We start from the raw sequence: 16270 nt of genomic DNA on the forward strand, positions 1-16270 counted from the left end.
CCCCGATTTTCACTTGTAGTTCGTTATATATTTACCAATATCATTGGTAAATATATTATCTATTAGTGTTGCATGCTGGGTTGTAATTTTTGTGTATAAACTGCATCTATATTTAATAAACTCCTTTGTTCCTGTGTGCTTGTTAGATAGATCACATGCAAAGATAAATATACAAAACCTGTTGTATTAGCCTTTATGAACCAAAATATCTTATTATATTTGGCATTCTGAAATAAAGATTGTGTTATAAATGCAGTGTATGGGCTAGAATCTGATATAGTCCTGGAGTGGCTAAATGAAAAATGAATATTTCTGACGATCTCCCTGCAGAAACAGTGTAGGGAGAAAATCTGTCAACCCACCAGTTGTTAGGACTGTCACAGATGCTGATCTTGTACAGGAAAATGCTGCTGTTAGAGAAAATGCTGCTCGCCACTTTGAGCCCTATGGGGAGAGAATGTGCTTGGTGTTATGTAGGCTATAATAGACAGAATGCACAGGTGGTACTATGTGGTCTGTCACCACACTTCATGTAACACTTCTACAGGAAAGTGTCAGTACTGATGACTCTTCTCCTCAGAATCATGGTATCACAAGTAAACATGTTTTTGTCTAAACCAAAGAGCAGACACGGGCCATGAGGTAATGATGCCAGGAGCTTTAACAACAGCCTAAATATGATACGAAACACAGGTAAAAGATTACAGCATAAACAGGAAACTAAGCTCCGACAGGTTACAGCAAGTAATATGACTAGATAACAGGAGAAAACTCTGGAGACTAATTAAACATCTTGATGGATTCTCTCCTATACAGCAGAAACAACAAAGAACCACAAGAAGGAAATAATATATTACAGCCAACCAAGTCAGACATAAAATACAGAAGCACAAAAGAGAACAAAAGCACAACACAGCTGGGAGTCTAAAACCAGCAAGACAGGATCCTGTGAGCTCGAGCAAGAGTTTTTATAGGGACAAAACAGTTCAGTGACCTACAGAAGCAACAGGAGAAACAAAATGAGTAGGAAGCTGACCAAAATGTCTGTGAGAGAAACAAACCAGACAAGGACTGTCGTAATTGTACGTAATGCTAATTAAATAACGACAAAGAAACTTATAATTCTGAGCTCTTCAGCTTTACCCATGCAGCAACCAATGCAAGGTAACAGGGCAGAACAAAACACCAAGACAAGAGCAGGTGTAAATCATTCCTTAGCCTGGTACCCCCAATGTTCTAGCTCACTTGCATTATCTTACTTCCTTTTAGGACATGTACCTAACTTGTAAATAGTAACATTTATTTTTTTTATTTCTTTATTTAATAAAAATACATTTGCATCAATTGTATAACAGGATGCATCAAATAAACGAAAGCAAGCATAATACAAATAGTGGATGGACAGGACAAATGGACAACTGGGTGAGTCGGGTGAAGTGAACAGGTTGATTCGACATCAACAGACTGAAAGTAGAATCCACACACCTCACATCTGGTAGCCAGAGGTAACATCTTTTCAACAAAGCTCAGATCAGCGTGTCTTTTATTTTCACTCTAGCCATGTTACCCACAGTCAGCTAACCATCCCGAGTCACAACAAAAAGTCTTGTGTTTACAGCGGGTGTTGTTCCTCTTCATTGTTTTATGAGGGTACAGTACCGTGGTATTGCAAAAAATGTATGATCATGGTGGTGACCAATTTACCATGGCATTTTCTTTTATGGTATTTCAGAATCATCTTTAATGTCCTACTGTGTTTGAACATACAAGGAATTTGACTCCGATGCAGGCTCAGTGTGTTTCTAAGGCAACAGGAACAGAAACTAACAATGAGAAAAAAAAGCAAATAAAAAAAGAAAAAGTGTGCTTTCAAATAGGAAATGTGCAATCAAAAATAGGAAAAGAGTATTTGTAAATACATGCACTAGAGCAGAAGAGCATAGAGACTGATATATACACTGCTTATATTTACAGTTTTTTGCACTGAGGTGATTGCTGTGTCCAGTCATAGGTTAAGTGTTCATCAGTGTTCGTAGCTGGGATAGGTGAGACCCAGAAGATGGTGGCACAAATAAGGGTGTAGCTAAATAGGTTGAGGCTTCTTGGCAGGTGGAAGAGAAATCATGAAATGGCAGAGAGGGGAAGTAGCTGGATCAGACAGGAGGGATCTGTAGGTAAGTAGTCTTTTTTTTTTTTTTACAGAAAGGTGGCAGTGGACAGGACCGGTGAGTATTAACACTCCTCCACAGGAACAGTTCTTTGCAAATCACAGATAGTTAAAAGGGGAAAACAGGTGAGTAGGCACAGAAAAAGACCAACAGAGACAACAGCCAACAGATGTTTATCTCAATGAGCAAACAGGCTGGTAACAGTCAACAGACAACAGTCACCTCTTCACTGCATGATATTACTTACAGTAGGCAAACAGGCAGATAACATATACAGTAGACACAACAACTTACAAAGCCACTGAGGGATAACATGAGGGTCAAAGGCTAAAACAGGTCAGACAAGAAACGATTCAGAGTGGCTGCAGGGCTCCACAACCAGCAAGAGACTATCTAGCAACTACAGCAAACAGAGGACAGGTTAAGTAGGCAGGTGCGCTCAAGCACTTCAAAAAATCACATCGCACCTCTGAGGGTTGGCAGCACAGCGGTGTGGTGGTTAGCACTGTTGCCTCAGAGCAAGAAGGTTCTGGGCTTGAGCCTTGGATGACCCAGGGCCTTTCTTTGTGGAGTTTGCATGTTCTCCCTGTGCCTGTGTGGGCTCTCTCCAGGTACTCCGGCTTCCTCTCACAGTCTAAAGACATGCAGCTTAGGTTCATTGGTGACTCTAAATTGCCCAAAGGAGTGTGTGTGAGTGTGTGTGGTTGTTTGTCTACATAACAGCTCTGCGATAGACTGGAGACCTGTCCAAGGTGTACCCTGCCTCTCGCCAAATATCAGCAGTATAGATAATGGATAGATGGATGGACCTCTGAGTGTGAGCACTTGTGTCGTACTTGAATGAGCAAATGTACAGCGTGAGCTATAAAGTCATGGATTTTGGCCATGCAGGAAGGTCAGTTAAAACATGTAGTGTGAGTTAACACATCTTACACAATCAAAATTGTACAGTGCCTGTCCAACTTAAGGGGCACTATTTCCACCAACTGCTACTTAATGTCATTTTTAAATTTATGATACCTGGCATGTTTCTTGAAGATAAGAAACAGCAATGATTTTCACGATATTAATCCCAATATTATATATAAAAAAAGAGTGCTATAATGTCCATATTTTTGATTCCTTCTTTTTCCAACTTCATCTTTAATGACTGTCTCTGATTTACACATTGAGGGCAATCAAAAAAAAGTCCATCTATTCTCAGCCCCCTTTAGGATGTTTCCCAGTGAGGAATAGAGACAAGTTTGACTTTGTCCCAGTCTGATTCTCCCAAACAAACTTTATTCACCCCTGTTTCTTCCTAATTACTATTCTGTCCTCACCTCCTTTTGGATTTGGTATAAATGCCTTCCTTTTTTTTTCTCATTCTATGAGCTTTGCCAGTGAGTTAAAATTTGTATTTAGGGCATGTCATATCTCAGCAGGGCTAATATAGCCTGCTATCATCTACAATACTTTATAACCTACAATAACCTTTTTGTGTATGTTGTAACAACTTGTTTTCCACCAATAGGTCAGCTTGAACTGAGCCACTTATAGCAATTAATCTCTGTTTATATGTAACATTTAGCTCCATTATACACGTTTACTGAAAAAAAAGCAAGATTTTCTTTAGTGTAGCGGCCCAAAGTTGTTGAGCTACATAGAAATGAATAAACTAATTGACACCTCAGTGCAGAAAGCTGGAATAGAAGGTTTTTCTGGATGCTTGGAGCACACAAGCATGATCTGGCAACAAATTCAGTCAGCAAAGAGGGAAAAAAAGATTTGCATATGGTGTTTTTTTTAGATCTAGCTAAAATTCTGTACCACATAGCCTACTGGGGGATGCACTAGCTTATTTTACAGTACCAAACGTAGTTAAAGGGCTAGTGAGAGAATATTTCAGGATATCCAGGTACATTTCACAATAGCAGAGTATACTACTGTTAGATTCACTCACTCGTCGGAGGGTGAGCGAAGAAAGACACAGACCCAGAGGGCTGACTTCAGTGCAAGCGATTTAATAGTGCTGTACAATATAAACAGTGATGTGTAAAGGCAAACCAGCTATGTAATGTAGGACCAGGTGATGATCAGCTAGCAGGAAAAACAACAGATGAAGGGTGATTATGATGAGAAAGGCTGATTTACGGATGCAAGGGTTACTCCCGCTCTGGGCGGTGGGTGATAGATGGCTGGGGAGAACAAAGTAGACAGAGATGGTGAGTGGATGGAGTCCAATGACTTGTGTACCGACCTGGCTGGTGGAGGCTGGAAGGGTGGTGAGGATAATGGTCCGGAGTAACTGTTAGTGGAGAAAGACCGAGGAGAAAAGTCAGGGCAACCAGACTGAATAAAAACAAAACCGATGATAGCAAGAGAGGAATAGCAAGGCAGAAAGCAAGAACGAACTGGCAAGAGAGTGAAAAGTGAGTTGGGTATAAATAAGGTGAAAGACTGAGTGAAAGCAGCTGGTGTCAAATTAAGGAAACGAGTGGCAGGTGTTCAAGGTGATGTGATCAGAGACCGAAAAACAAAGAAAGGGAGGTGAGAGAGGCAGGTGCCACTGAGCAAACCTGACAACTACAGCTTGGCAGCAAGTGGAGATAGGCATCACATCACACAGTCTCACCGCTAGTGTTTACCATGGCAATGGAGGTTATTATTAGAACATCTAGATGGGTTGCAGGAGGAGCAAGGCTTCTGTCAGAGCAACAGTTACCACTCATAACAGCGTATGTGGATAACATGACAGCTGTCACCACTACAACACCACGTACCAAAAGGCTACCAGACAAGCTGAATGTTAACTTAAAGGGGGCTACAATGAAGGTTAAGCCAAAAAAATCAAGGAGCATTTCAATAGTGAAAGTTGTGCTGCTAGATAAAAGGTTTTGTATAAATGATGAGCTGATTCCAACAGTGTTAGAGAAAGCAGTCAAACATTTAGGTAGGTGGTATAATGCAGCCCTTAGTGATAAAGAGCAGATTCAGGGCTTGAGACAGCAGGCAGGTGATAGGATTAAGAGCTTAGAGGCATCAGGCCTCCCAGGCAAGCTCAAACTCTGATGTCTGCAGTGTGGTCTTTGCCATGATTGTTATGGCCACTGACAGCATATGATGTACCAATTTCTCGGAAGTGGCTGGGGGCTCGGCGCTGCCTCAGGAGTGTGGCCCTGTACAAAAAAGAGATTTTGAAGCTCAGTATAAGCAGTTTAGCAGAGGAGTTTAAATGTGCTAAAGTTGAACTGGAGATACTGCTGTTAGAATCCAGGGATGTAGAGGTGCAGAGTGCAGCACCAACAGTCTTAGCAGGGAGGAAGTGGAACCTGAAGGAGGCAATGTTGCAGGCTCAGGCAGTTCTTAAATATAAGGATACAGCATGGATGTGGTGGTTTTGGTTTAAGGACATGACAACCTTTTTGAAGCAAAGTAGCAGCATCTTTCTAACATGTTTATTGACTAAATAAACATCTAGTATTTATTGTACTAAATGCATGGTATTCGGGAATTGTAGACCACATAATGAACTTCAATTAAAAATTGGGGGTGCTAACATCGAACGAGTATATGAAATCAAATTTCTGGGTGTCATGGTTGACGACAGATTCTCCTGGAAATCTCATATCAGATATGTTCAGCATAAAATAGCTAAAAACATATCGATAATGGCAAGGGTTATTACAAAAAAGAACGATAAGAATTGTGCACAAGATGGGGTATAGGGATCACACCAATGTAGCTTTCATACAATCTAAATTGTTAAAATTCTTTGATTTAGTGGAATATAAGACCGCTGTGTTTATGTATAAAGCCAGGAACGACTTATTACCTGGTGGAATACAAAAGTTATTTAAGGAAACGGATGGGGGTTATAATTTAAGGGGTCAGTTAAATCTAAAAGTTCATGCTATACGTACAACCAAAAAAAGATTTTGTATTTCTATAAGTGGGGTCAAATTATGGAATGATTTAAGTGTGGACATGAAAAACAGTACTAGAACTGAGGAGTTTAAATATAAATATAAATGAATGTGTCATTCACGATATATGCAAGAGTAACAGATTTAATCAAAAATCATGAAGGAATCACTCTGTTTTAAGTTTTTTGTGTATTACTTGTTGGTGAAGAAGAGAATCAACTATGTAGAAATATTGCTTGCAGCCAATGATGCATGAAATTTTTTGTATAAGATGATGTTATGGGGTAGGACTGGATAAGTCTGACTTCTTCCTACTCCATTCAAACATGTACTAGGTATAAGCAAACTGATTCTGGATTAGCATTGGTTGGATTTGTGTAATTATGTGTGTGTAATTATAATTATGTGTGTGTTGATGTCATTGTTCTGCATGTTTGAAAGAATAAATCAAATCAAAATCAAATCAAATCAATTGATGAGATTAGGAGGCAAGAAGAGGCAGGTAGATGTGCGAAAGCAGTCTCCCAGGCTCAGCAGGGACAATGGATGAGATGGGAAGGTGTAGAAAAGAGGACACTTAAAAGATTATTAGCACAAAGGTTTCCTGTGACCATGTGCCTGATGTGTGTGGTCAGTTAGCACCCAGTAACCCTAACCTTCAGGGTTTTTATTTAATAACTTGTGAACCATGAAGCACAGATAAAACATTCTTGAACCAGCAATGACAGCATCCCCCAGCACTCAGACATTTTCTTCAGGAAATACATATCAATCTAGTTATTATCATTACTATAAACAGTAAATGGACTGTATTTTATATAGCACTTTCTCACAGTGTGTTGCACTGGCCAAAGCTTTACAGAAGATCATACACCATTCACACACCGATGACAACAGGCTGGCATGCACCAGTGCTAGTCAAGCCACCGAGTGCAATTCGGGGTTCAGTGTCTTGCTCAGGGACACTTAGGCATGCAGGGAGACTGGGAGTCGAACCACCAACTTGCTGGTTAGGAAACGACTGCCCTACCTTGTGAGCCACAGCCACCCACAAAATAATCATCAATCCTCAGTTAGTCCTTATGAAACACATTTAGGCCTACTATGACTTAATTTCATGAAGACTGGCAGCTGTCCTCTTCTAATGTAAAGATCAGTTTATGTAGTGGGTTTTGTGTAAATGGAGTTTATGTTGAGAATTCTCTACTACTTCACTTGTTGATTATATCTGCATATAAAAAACACATGACTGCTTTTTATGTATTTATTTTACGATTCATGAATGTAAACTCACTCATTTCATCACACATCTTTGTCTACAGATTTAAATGGAATCTTAGTGATATCCTTCTCACAGCCCAGATGATGTCAAAATTGAGGGTGTTCATTTTCCTGATATGTCTCACTGTCGTCAGTGTGCTTTTGAGTGGACACAATTCAAGCACATTTCCAGAAATCTTCCGGGGTCAGGACAGAAGCCTTTGTACTTGTGAGACATGTTTATCAGAAGATGACCTGTGGCTTGCTAACAACACATCTGTTGAGCCATTTTTGTCAGCAAAATACAATTTTTCAGAGGATGTTTTTGAGTGGTGGAAAGTAAGTTGTCAGCCTGTAAGAAACCTACAGTTGAAGTCAGAAGCTTCCACACACCTTAGCCAAATACATTTAAACTCAGTTTTTACAACTCCTGACACTTGACCCTGTAAACATTCCACATCTTAGGTCAGTTAGGATAACTGCTTTATTTTAAGAATGTGAAATGTCAGAAAAATAGTAGAGAAAAAGATGTATTTACATTCTATGTAGACGAGGCAATCTGAGAGAGATTAGTGACTGCAAAGTGGTGGTAGGAGAATGTGTAGCCAGACAGCATCGGATGGTGGTGTGTAGGATGACTCTGGTGGTCAGGAAGAAGAGGAGAGGAAAGACAGAAAAGAAGACCAAGTGGTGGAAGTTACAAAAAAAAAAGAATGTCGTGAGGAATTCAGACAGAAGTTGACACAGGCTTTGGGTGGTCAGGAAGAACTTCCAGATGACTGGGAAACTACAGCAGAAGTGATCAGGGAGACAGGTAGGAAGGTGCTAGGTGTGTCATCTGGAAGAAGGAAAGAAGATAAGGAATGATGAGTTGTATGCCAGGTTAGAAACGAGGGAAGGTGAGAAGGACTTGTACAGATTAAAGAGACAGAGATAGAGATGGGAAGAATGTGCAACAGATAAGGGGTATTAAAGACAGAGATGGAAAGGTGCTAACAAGTGAGGAGAGTGTGCAGAGAAGATGGAAGGAGTATATTGAGGAACTGATGAATGAGGAAAACGAGAGGGAAAGAAAGGGGAACAGGTGAATATTGTAGAGCAGGAAGTAGCAAACATTAGAAAGGATGAGGTAAGGAAGGTTCTGAGGAGGATGAAGAGTGGAAAGGCTGTTGGTCCAGATGACATACCTGTAGAGGTGTGGAAGTGTCTAGGAGAGACAGCAGTGGAGTTTCTATCTAGTTTGTTCAACAGGATTTTAGAGAGTGAGAAGATGCCTGAGGAATGGAGGAGCATCTTTCCTATTCTGTTATTTGGGTTTTTCCATGCGGAAACGGGGAGGTCATAAGGAGCTGCATTGCGTCTTTGTGGATTTAGAGAAAGCGTACGACAGAGTGCCGAGAGAGGAGCTATGGTACTGTATGAGGATGTCAGGAGTGGCAGAGAAGTACGTCAGAGTAGTTCAGGATATGTATGAGAGGAGTACGACAGTAGTGAGATGTGCTGTAGGTCAGACAGAGGAGTTCAAGGTGGAGGTGGGGCTACATCAAGGATCGGCTTTGAGTCCCTTCTTGTTTGCTATGGTGATGGATGAGGTCAGACAGGAATCTCCCTGAACAATGATGTTTGCAGATGACATTGTGATTTGTAGTGAGAGCAGAGAGCAGGTGGAGGAACACCTGGAAAGGTAGAGGTCTGCTCTGGAAAGAAGAGGAATGAAAGTCACTCGTGGTAAAACAGAATACATGTGTATGAACGAGAGGGAGGGAAGTGGAACAGTGAGGTTACAGGGGGCTGAGGTCAAGAAGGTGCAGGAGTTTTAAGTATTTGGGGTCAACAGTCCAGTGTGATGGGGAGTGTAGGAAAGAGGTGAAGAGGTGAGTGCAGGCAGGTTGGAGTGGGTGGAGAAAGGTGTCAGGAGTGTTGTGTGACAGAAATTACTCCCAAAGGTGAACCAGATTTGTGGAGATACACCTTTTTTTTCTGAGGCTGATTTATTTTGATTTTCCCATGATGTCAAACAAAGAGGTATTGAGTTTGAAGGTATGCATTAAAATGCATTCACAGGTGCACCTCCTATTGACTTAAATGATGTGTATTGGCCTAAATGATGTGTATTGGCCTATCAGAAGCTTCTAAAGCCATGACATCATCTTCTGGAATTTTCCAGGCTGTTTAAAGGCCCAGTCACCTGAGTGTATGTAAACTTCTGACTCAGTGGAAATGTAATATAGTGAATTATAAGTGAAGTAATCTATCTGTACACAATGTTTGGAAAAAAATGCTTGTGTCATGCATAAAGTACATGTCCTAACAGACTTTCCAAAACAAGAGTTTGTTAACATGACATCTGTGGAGTGGTTAAAAAAAAACAGTTTTGTTCACTTAAGGCTAAGTATATGTAAACTTCTGACTTCAACTTTATCTCTCAACCTGCAGTCATTAAATCAGGAAGTGAAATGTAAATGCATTACTCTGTCAACATCACTGTGGTTACAAGTTTGTTGTGTGCCAGTTTGAATGTCTAATACAACCTATACTGTACCTGGTCTAACTACAGTTTGTTACTGTATGTTTGGTGTGTCAGCTCTTACAGGATGAACAGCACAACTTCACTACTTACAGAAAAACAGTGAAAATGCTGTTTCAGATCTTCCCACCAAATCCAGTTCTCACAGAACGCTGCACGGACGGTTGCAGGAGTTGTGCTGTGGTGGGCAATTCGGGAAATTTGAGGAGATCACATTATGGCCCTCTCATAGATGCCCATGATGTCGTCATAAGGTAAATTATTATCCAAGGAAAACTGTTTTAATCTTTGCTCCATTTTAAATAATTATTAAAAACACTGGAGCTGGAATGTATTTCTGCCAAGGACAGTAAAGAATCAAATGTATCCCTCTGTGTTATTTAGAATGAACAGTGGCCACACTAAAGGTTATGAAGCAGATGTTGGGAAGAGAACAACTCATCATATTATGTATCCTGAGAGTGCCAAGGACTTGGACAACTCCACTCATTTGGTGCTGATTCCATTCAAGATACTAGACCTTGAGTGGCTCATTCAAGCCTCCACTACAGGATTTTATGGCAAGTGAGTACAGTTTAGCCTACTCTTGAGTGATTAAGAGGATTCTTTGGTTAATTCATATTAGTATTTTTTTTTGGAAATTACACCCAGCAAAACTGCTATCATTTTTATATAAATAAGTGATTCTTTTCAAAGGTAAAGCACATGTTAATTTATATTGTATTTTGTATTACTGTAATCATTTTTATATGAATATATAGTTGTGGAACGAGTCATTTGTGTTTCCATTATTTCTTATGGGGAAATTTGCTTTGATATATGAGTACTTTGGATTACGAGCACGTTGCCGGAACGAGTTATACTCGCAATCCAAGGTTCCACTGTACTTCCAAAAGCTGGAGAGCTACTATATGAATAACAACATGCACAGTATGTAGCAGGGAATCCAGGCAGTCACAAAACTACAGGAACAAATCAACAAACACAGCCGCCCAGGACGCCACCTTCCTGGACAGCCTCAAGAACATCTATGCAAGGTTTGACAGGATGAACACAGACACCCCCTCAAAATCCCCCTACGACCCCGGGGACACTGCTTTTCAGGTAACGCACACACAGGTCCTGAAGGCCCTAAAACAGGTAAACCCCCATAAGGCGGCAGGACCAGACGGTATCCCCCCTAGAGTGTTGAGAGCCTGTGGGGATCAACTAACTATTGTGTATACTGACTTCTTCAACCTGTCTTTAACCCAAGCAGTAGTTCCTTGCTTTTTCAAAAAAATCTATTACCTTACCGGTCCCTAAGGCATCAGACGCATCTACTCTGAATGACTTCAGGCCAGTGGCACTCACATCAGTTACCATGAAGTGCTTAGAGAAACTGGCCCTCACACACGTTAACCACACGGTCTCGGACACTGTAGACCCTCTCCAGTTTGCCTACTGCCCCAACAGATCAGTGGATGATGCGACAGTTCTGGCTTTATTCCATATCCTGAAACACCTGGACAACAGCAGTACATATGCTAGGATGCTCTTCCCAGATTACAGTTCTGCATTCAACACCATTCACCCGGGCAGGCTGATTGGAAAGATGACAGACCTCGGTGTACCAACTCCCACCTGTAACTGGATCTTGGACTTCCTGACTGAAAGACCACAGGTAGTTAGGGCGAGTGTCTGCTGAGCTCACAGTCAGCACAGGCTCACCGCAGGGCTGCTGCTTCAGCCCCAAATTCTTCACCCTGTACACCCACGACTGTGTCTCCAACCATGACAACACCATCATCATTAAATATGCTGACGACACCACCATTCTGGGCCTCATCAAGGGGGGAAACGAGTCGGGTTACAGAAGCTTGGTGAACAACATTCTTGATTATGGAGAGAAGAATGACCTCACCCTAAACATAAACAAGACAAAATAATAATAGACTTCAGGAAGAACCCCTCCCCTCTGCTGCCTCTGACCATCAAAGGGAGGTGGAGGTGGAGAGGGCTGACAGCCCCAAGTTCCTGGGCCTGCAGGTGACATCTGACCTGAGCTGGACACGGAACACAGTTGCCACAGTGAAGAAAGCCCAGCATACTATACTTAATCAGGCGGCTCAGAAAAGCTGGGTTGAACTGTCACCCTCTCACCCAGGCTTATAGAGGACTGGTAGAGAGCATCCTCACTACTGGCATCACAGTCTGGTATGGTAACACTACACAGGCAGAGAGGAAGGCTCTTCAAAGGGTCATAAAGACTGCAGAGAGGATCACTGGGACTGAACATCCTGCTATGGACACATTGTACACACAGCATTGTCGTTAAAGGGCAGAGAACATAATCAGAGAGACCCACTCCACCCAGCTCACACTCTGCTCAGACACTCAAACTGCACCTACAGCCTACACAGGCACAGCAGGGCGGACAGTATCATCACACACAGAACAAGACTTTACAACAGCTTTTTACCTGCTACAGTAAAACTGATGGTAAGTATGAAAATGTGAGAAATGTGAGAATATATGTGTAGTAACCCCTTCCTAGACATGTGCAATAACCCCTCACTGCCTCACCAAGCGTAATGCCATATGCAGCTCCACCATGTGAACTACTAAGTGCGACGTTTGACATCACTATGGGAAATATTATTACCCTATTTTTGTGCATTGTGTTTTAATACTTTGTTGCCCTTATGCAACTTTTTTATTTTAAGTGTTCTTTTTGGCTCTTGACTCATAAAACTGGCTTTTGACTCCTTACTTGACTCCAAAGGAGAGCTGTACAAGAATTCCTATATGCCTAGACTGTCTGTTTATGCATAAATGGCAAATAAAAATCTTGAATCACCTTTGTTAGTTTTCCATAAACATTGTTTTAGCAATCTTACTAGGTCAGACCTAGTAAAATTTATGTATCACTTTCAACACAACAAAAGTCTGAACTGCATGCAGCTGTATTAATGGATGGGCTTGCACAAGATTCTACGATCTTGTGCATATGGCAAATATTGCATGTGCACCATGGTTCTCTTTGTCACAGTAGTGGGTATATCTGAATGAAGCTATGAGGGACATTATTATAGAAGTGACCTGTGTCTGACTAACAGAAAGCCATCACTTTAACAAATTGATGGAGCCAGTGACGTTACATACAGTATCTCATGTTTGAAAAGGGCTTCAAACAGCTTGGTTAGGTTTAGGCACAAAAACTGTGTTTAGGTTTAGAAAAGGTTTGTGGATTGAGTGAAAACATCCATCAATTAAAAAGCACAACATCACACACTGGACTCAAACACCTCTCTCCTGTGGGAAAGTTTGATGTTAGTCTGACACAAAAGGTACTTGGCAAAGCATCACTATTTAACGCCCTGTTAATGAGAACTAGCTAGTTTGGCAGAAGGCCTGACAGGATTTGGAACATCTTCAAATATGGCAGCCCCACCATGCATTACTGAGCACTGCCATCTTTTTTCCTCAGTGCCCACAACAATAACAGTTTTTCCCTGGCTCTGCCTGGGTGACTGCTGGCCCACGGCTATAATTGGTTGTTAACATATATTGGACCTTACTGATAATTAATAGATTCCTTCACATTTGAACCTACATCCACACTAGCCAAGATTGTCTTTTAAGGTAGAACAGACCCTAGGTTAAAGGGCTCTGCCTACACCCATAGAGCACTTGTGAATGTCTATGTAGGCTTATGATACATAAACAAACAAGAACACCCTCTTCTGTGACAACTGACCACTTGTACAATGTTGTTTCTTACAGGTCATATAAGCCAGTGAAATCAAATATCACAGTAAATAAGGATTTGGTGAGTATTGTTTGGAAGGCTTTCAACAATAAAACTATTGCTAATGTTTCATAAAAATAAGTTTAAGGGGCAACTCAGATTCTTTTCTTTTTAACAGGTGATGGTGATGAATCCAGCTTTCATGAGGTATGTCCATGATGCATGGCTGGAAAATGAGGGCAAGTATCCATCCACTGGCTTTATGGCTGTGATTCTCGCTCTGCACACGTGTGATGAGGTAAGTTCATGTTTAAACTAGAGTTTTCTTGTGAATGTTGTGTTGTGGCAAACTGTGAAAAAGCAAGTACCGTAATCACTATTTTACAACATTTTAAGAAAATGTCTATTATCAGTTTGTCAGTTTGGCCAGTGACACTAGAGTTTCGCTGGCCAATAAAGATACAGTATTACGCCTCGCCTCTCCCTCTGTGTTGAAATCAGAACCACAACCAAAATTTTGAACTGAGCTTTTCTTTGATTGCAGATTAAAGAAACAAAACAACCCCCCATAGCACAACTCAGTTTGATACACTATAGGCTCACGGCTTGATATGCTCATTATAACACAGCAAGAATGAAAACTACAGTAGTGTCTCAGTAATTTAGTTTAGGTATGTAATCTGACAAAAATTGTTTGAAAACTGCATTTTGTTTCTTATTCAAGCATCTCCCTTCTTCTGTAGACTAGAGTGTAATTGGATTAGAGTGTGACTAATGTAATATGGGGCTAATGGCAACTCTATTGAACATCAGTGTCAACAACAGGCTGGTCAAGAATGCCCCCTCCTGTTAACATAAATGCATACATGAGAGTTTTGACTTGATATTGCAATACAGTTTTCTGTGTCACAGTGCAAAGTCACATTTTTACCATGATATATTGCTCCCCTATATATTTTTACACCCCAGCTGGCAACAGGACCTTATACCCACATTGCATATCTGCTTAGTCTAGGCTACACTGGCTGAACCCACTATCTTGATAAATTTAATCTGAATGCTTCTGTAGTCCAACTGTCATTGCTGGTTGTGCAGTTTGATGGCTTTATTATACATTTATTTTTGTTTTCCTAGGTCCATGTGTTTGGTTATGGAGCGGATGAAGAAGGAAACTGGAGTCATTACTGGGATCCAATCCAGAACAGTGATTTAAAAACTGGAGTACATGCTGGAACCAATGAATATGAAATTATCCAGCAGCTAGCTAGGAAACAAAAACTCAAATTTTATAGAGGGTGGTGATTTTTTCTGTGCATTTAAAGTAAACAATAAACATGACAGCAAATACAAAGCAAAACACATTTCAGAAGCCTGGGCCTTATGTTGATAGACACTACTGCAGTGTACAAAAGGATGATGTGCACGCGTGTGCGCACACACTAACACACACACACACACACACACACACAAAGGGCCTATGTGAGGATGCAAAACAGGCCAACAGGTCTGTGTTAAAATGTAAAATAGGCCATCTGGTTACCTGAAGGTACAGACATTATGTCTACACAGAAGTGCAACAGGACAATGACCCAAAACACCGGAGCAAGTCCACAACAGAATGGCTTCAGAAAAACAAAATCCGCCTTTTGGAGTGGCCAAGTCAACCAGTTATTAATTTCAGGAGTTCACTTACTTTTTCTACTACCATTTTGAATGATGAATGAGTGTCTTCAATAAAGACATGAAAGATCAAAAAAAAAACTTTTTGGTATTATTTTAGGTGTATTATATTTGTCTGTATTGTTGACTTAGATGAACATTATATCTCATTTTATGACAATTTTAAACAGAAAACCATGAAATTCCAAAAGGTTCACATACTTTTTCAGGTTTCAACAGATGAACAGCACAACAGCACAGAGATAATTTATAGTATTATTATGTTTAATTTAAAAAAAATTCTTAAAGCTTTACTTTTAAATTGATGTTTAATTTATAATTAATTATTTAAGCTGTTATACCCTGGATATTTTTATTTCAAGAGATGTTTAAGTTGAGTTTATAAGAAAGTATTTTAAAAGCAGCAGGTTAAAAAAAACCTTCAATTTCTTATACATACATATATAATGTCTTATTTTATAATATTAATATTCAGTTAATTGGTTGGGTATTTGTATATGTTTTATTCAATAAAAACAGGTTTGAAATAATTTATTTCATTTCCTTACTCATTGGGCATTGCTTATTTAATGTTTGGTTTCAATGTTAGCAGCGTACGTATTAAAGAAGAAAGACATAGGGACTGTATAGCTAAAATACAAATATTTGTTTATCCCAAATCATATTGTCATCACAATATTGAACAGTGTTATCGCAAACTGCATATTTTCCTCATATCATGCAGGGCCTGCTATCTACCGAGGGAATTCTTGCACGTTATTGTGAAGTGTATGTTCCCCCCCTCTGCTAACACTGCTGCTGCCTGTGACGTTCTGCACTCAGACCATCTTTTACCTGTGTACAAACCCCTTTTACACAGGGAACCCTAACCCGCACAGTAAAGAAAAGGAATACAAAGAGTGAAGTGGCTCTGAAGGACTGTTTTGACACAACTGTGTAGGAAGACCTGTGTGATCCTTATGGGCAGGACACTGACAGTCTCACACACTGAATAACACAC

The 16270-nt window shown here is 40.4% G+C and overlaps 1 protein-coding gene across 3 annotated transcripts in view; it reads left to right on the forward strand.

The window, feature by feature from the left end:
• The window catches only part of LOC109953294 (CMP-N-acetylneuraminate-beta-galactosamide-alpha-2,3-sialyltransferase 1-like), an 18576-nt gene extending 3523 nt beyond the window's left edge, over window positions 1-15053 (forward strand). The window contains exons 2-8 of one of the 3 annotated variants that reach the window (XM_020588736.1): window positions 2203-2225; window positions 7396-7672; window positions 9918-10114; window positions 10245-10424; window positions 13626-13671; window positions 13769-13888; window positions 14725-15053. In XM_020588736.1, coding sequence (XP_020444392.1) covers window positions 2203-2225; window positions 7396-7672; window positions 9918-10114; window positions 10245-10424; window positions 13626-13671; window positions 13769-13888; window positions 14725-14892 — 1011 coding nt within the window. In that variant the 3' untranslated portion in view covers window positions 14893-15053. The remainder of the gene's footprint in view (window positions 1-2202; window positions 2226-7395; window positions 7673-9917; window positions 10115-10244; window positions 10425-13625; window positions 13672-13768; window positions 13889-14724) is intronic. The other 2 variants (XM_020588737.1, XM_020588738.1) reach the window with 2 other exon arrangements.
• The last annotated feature ends 1217 nt before the right edge of the window (window positions 15054-16270 follow it).

The sequence above is a fragment of the Monopterus albus genome, unplaced genomic scaffold (assembly GCF_001952655.1).
Source record: "Monopterus albus unplaced genomic scaffold, M_albus_1.0 scaffold609.1, whole genome shotgun sequence".
Classification (NCBI taxonomy): Eukaryota; Metazoa; Chordata; class Actinopteri; order Synbranchiformes; family Synbranchidae; genus Monopterus; species Monopterus albus.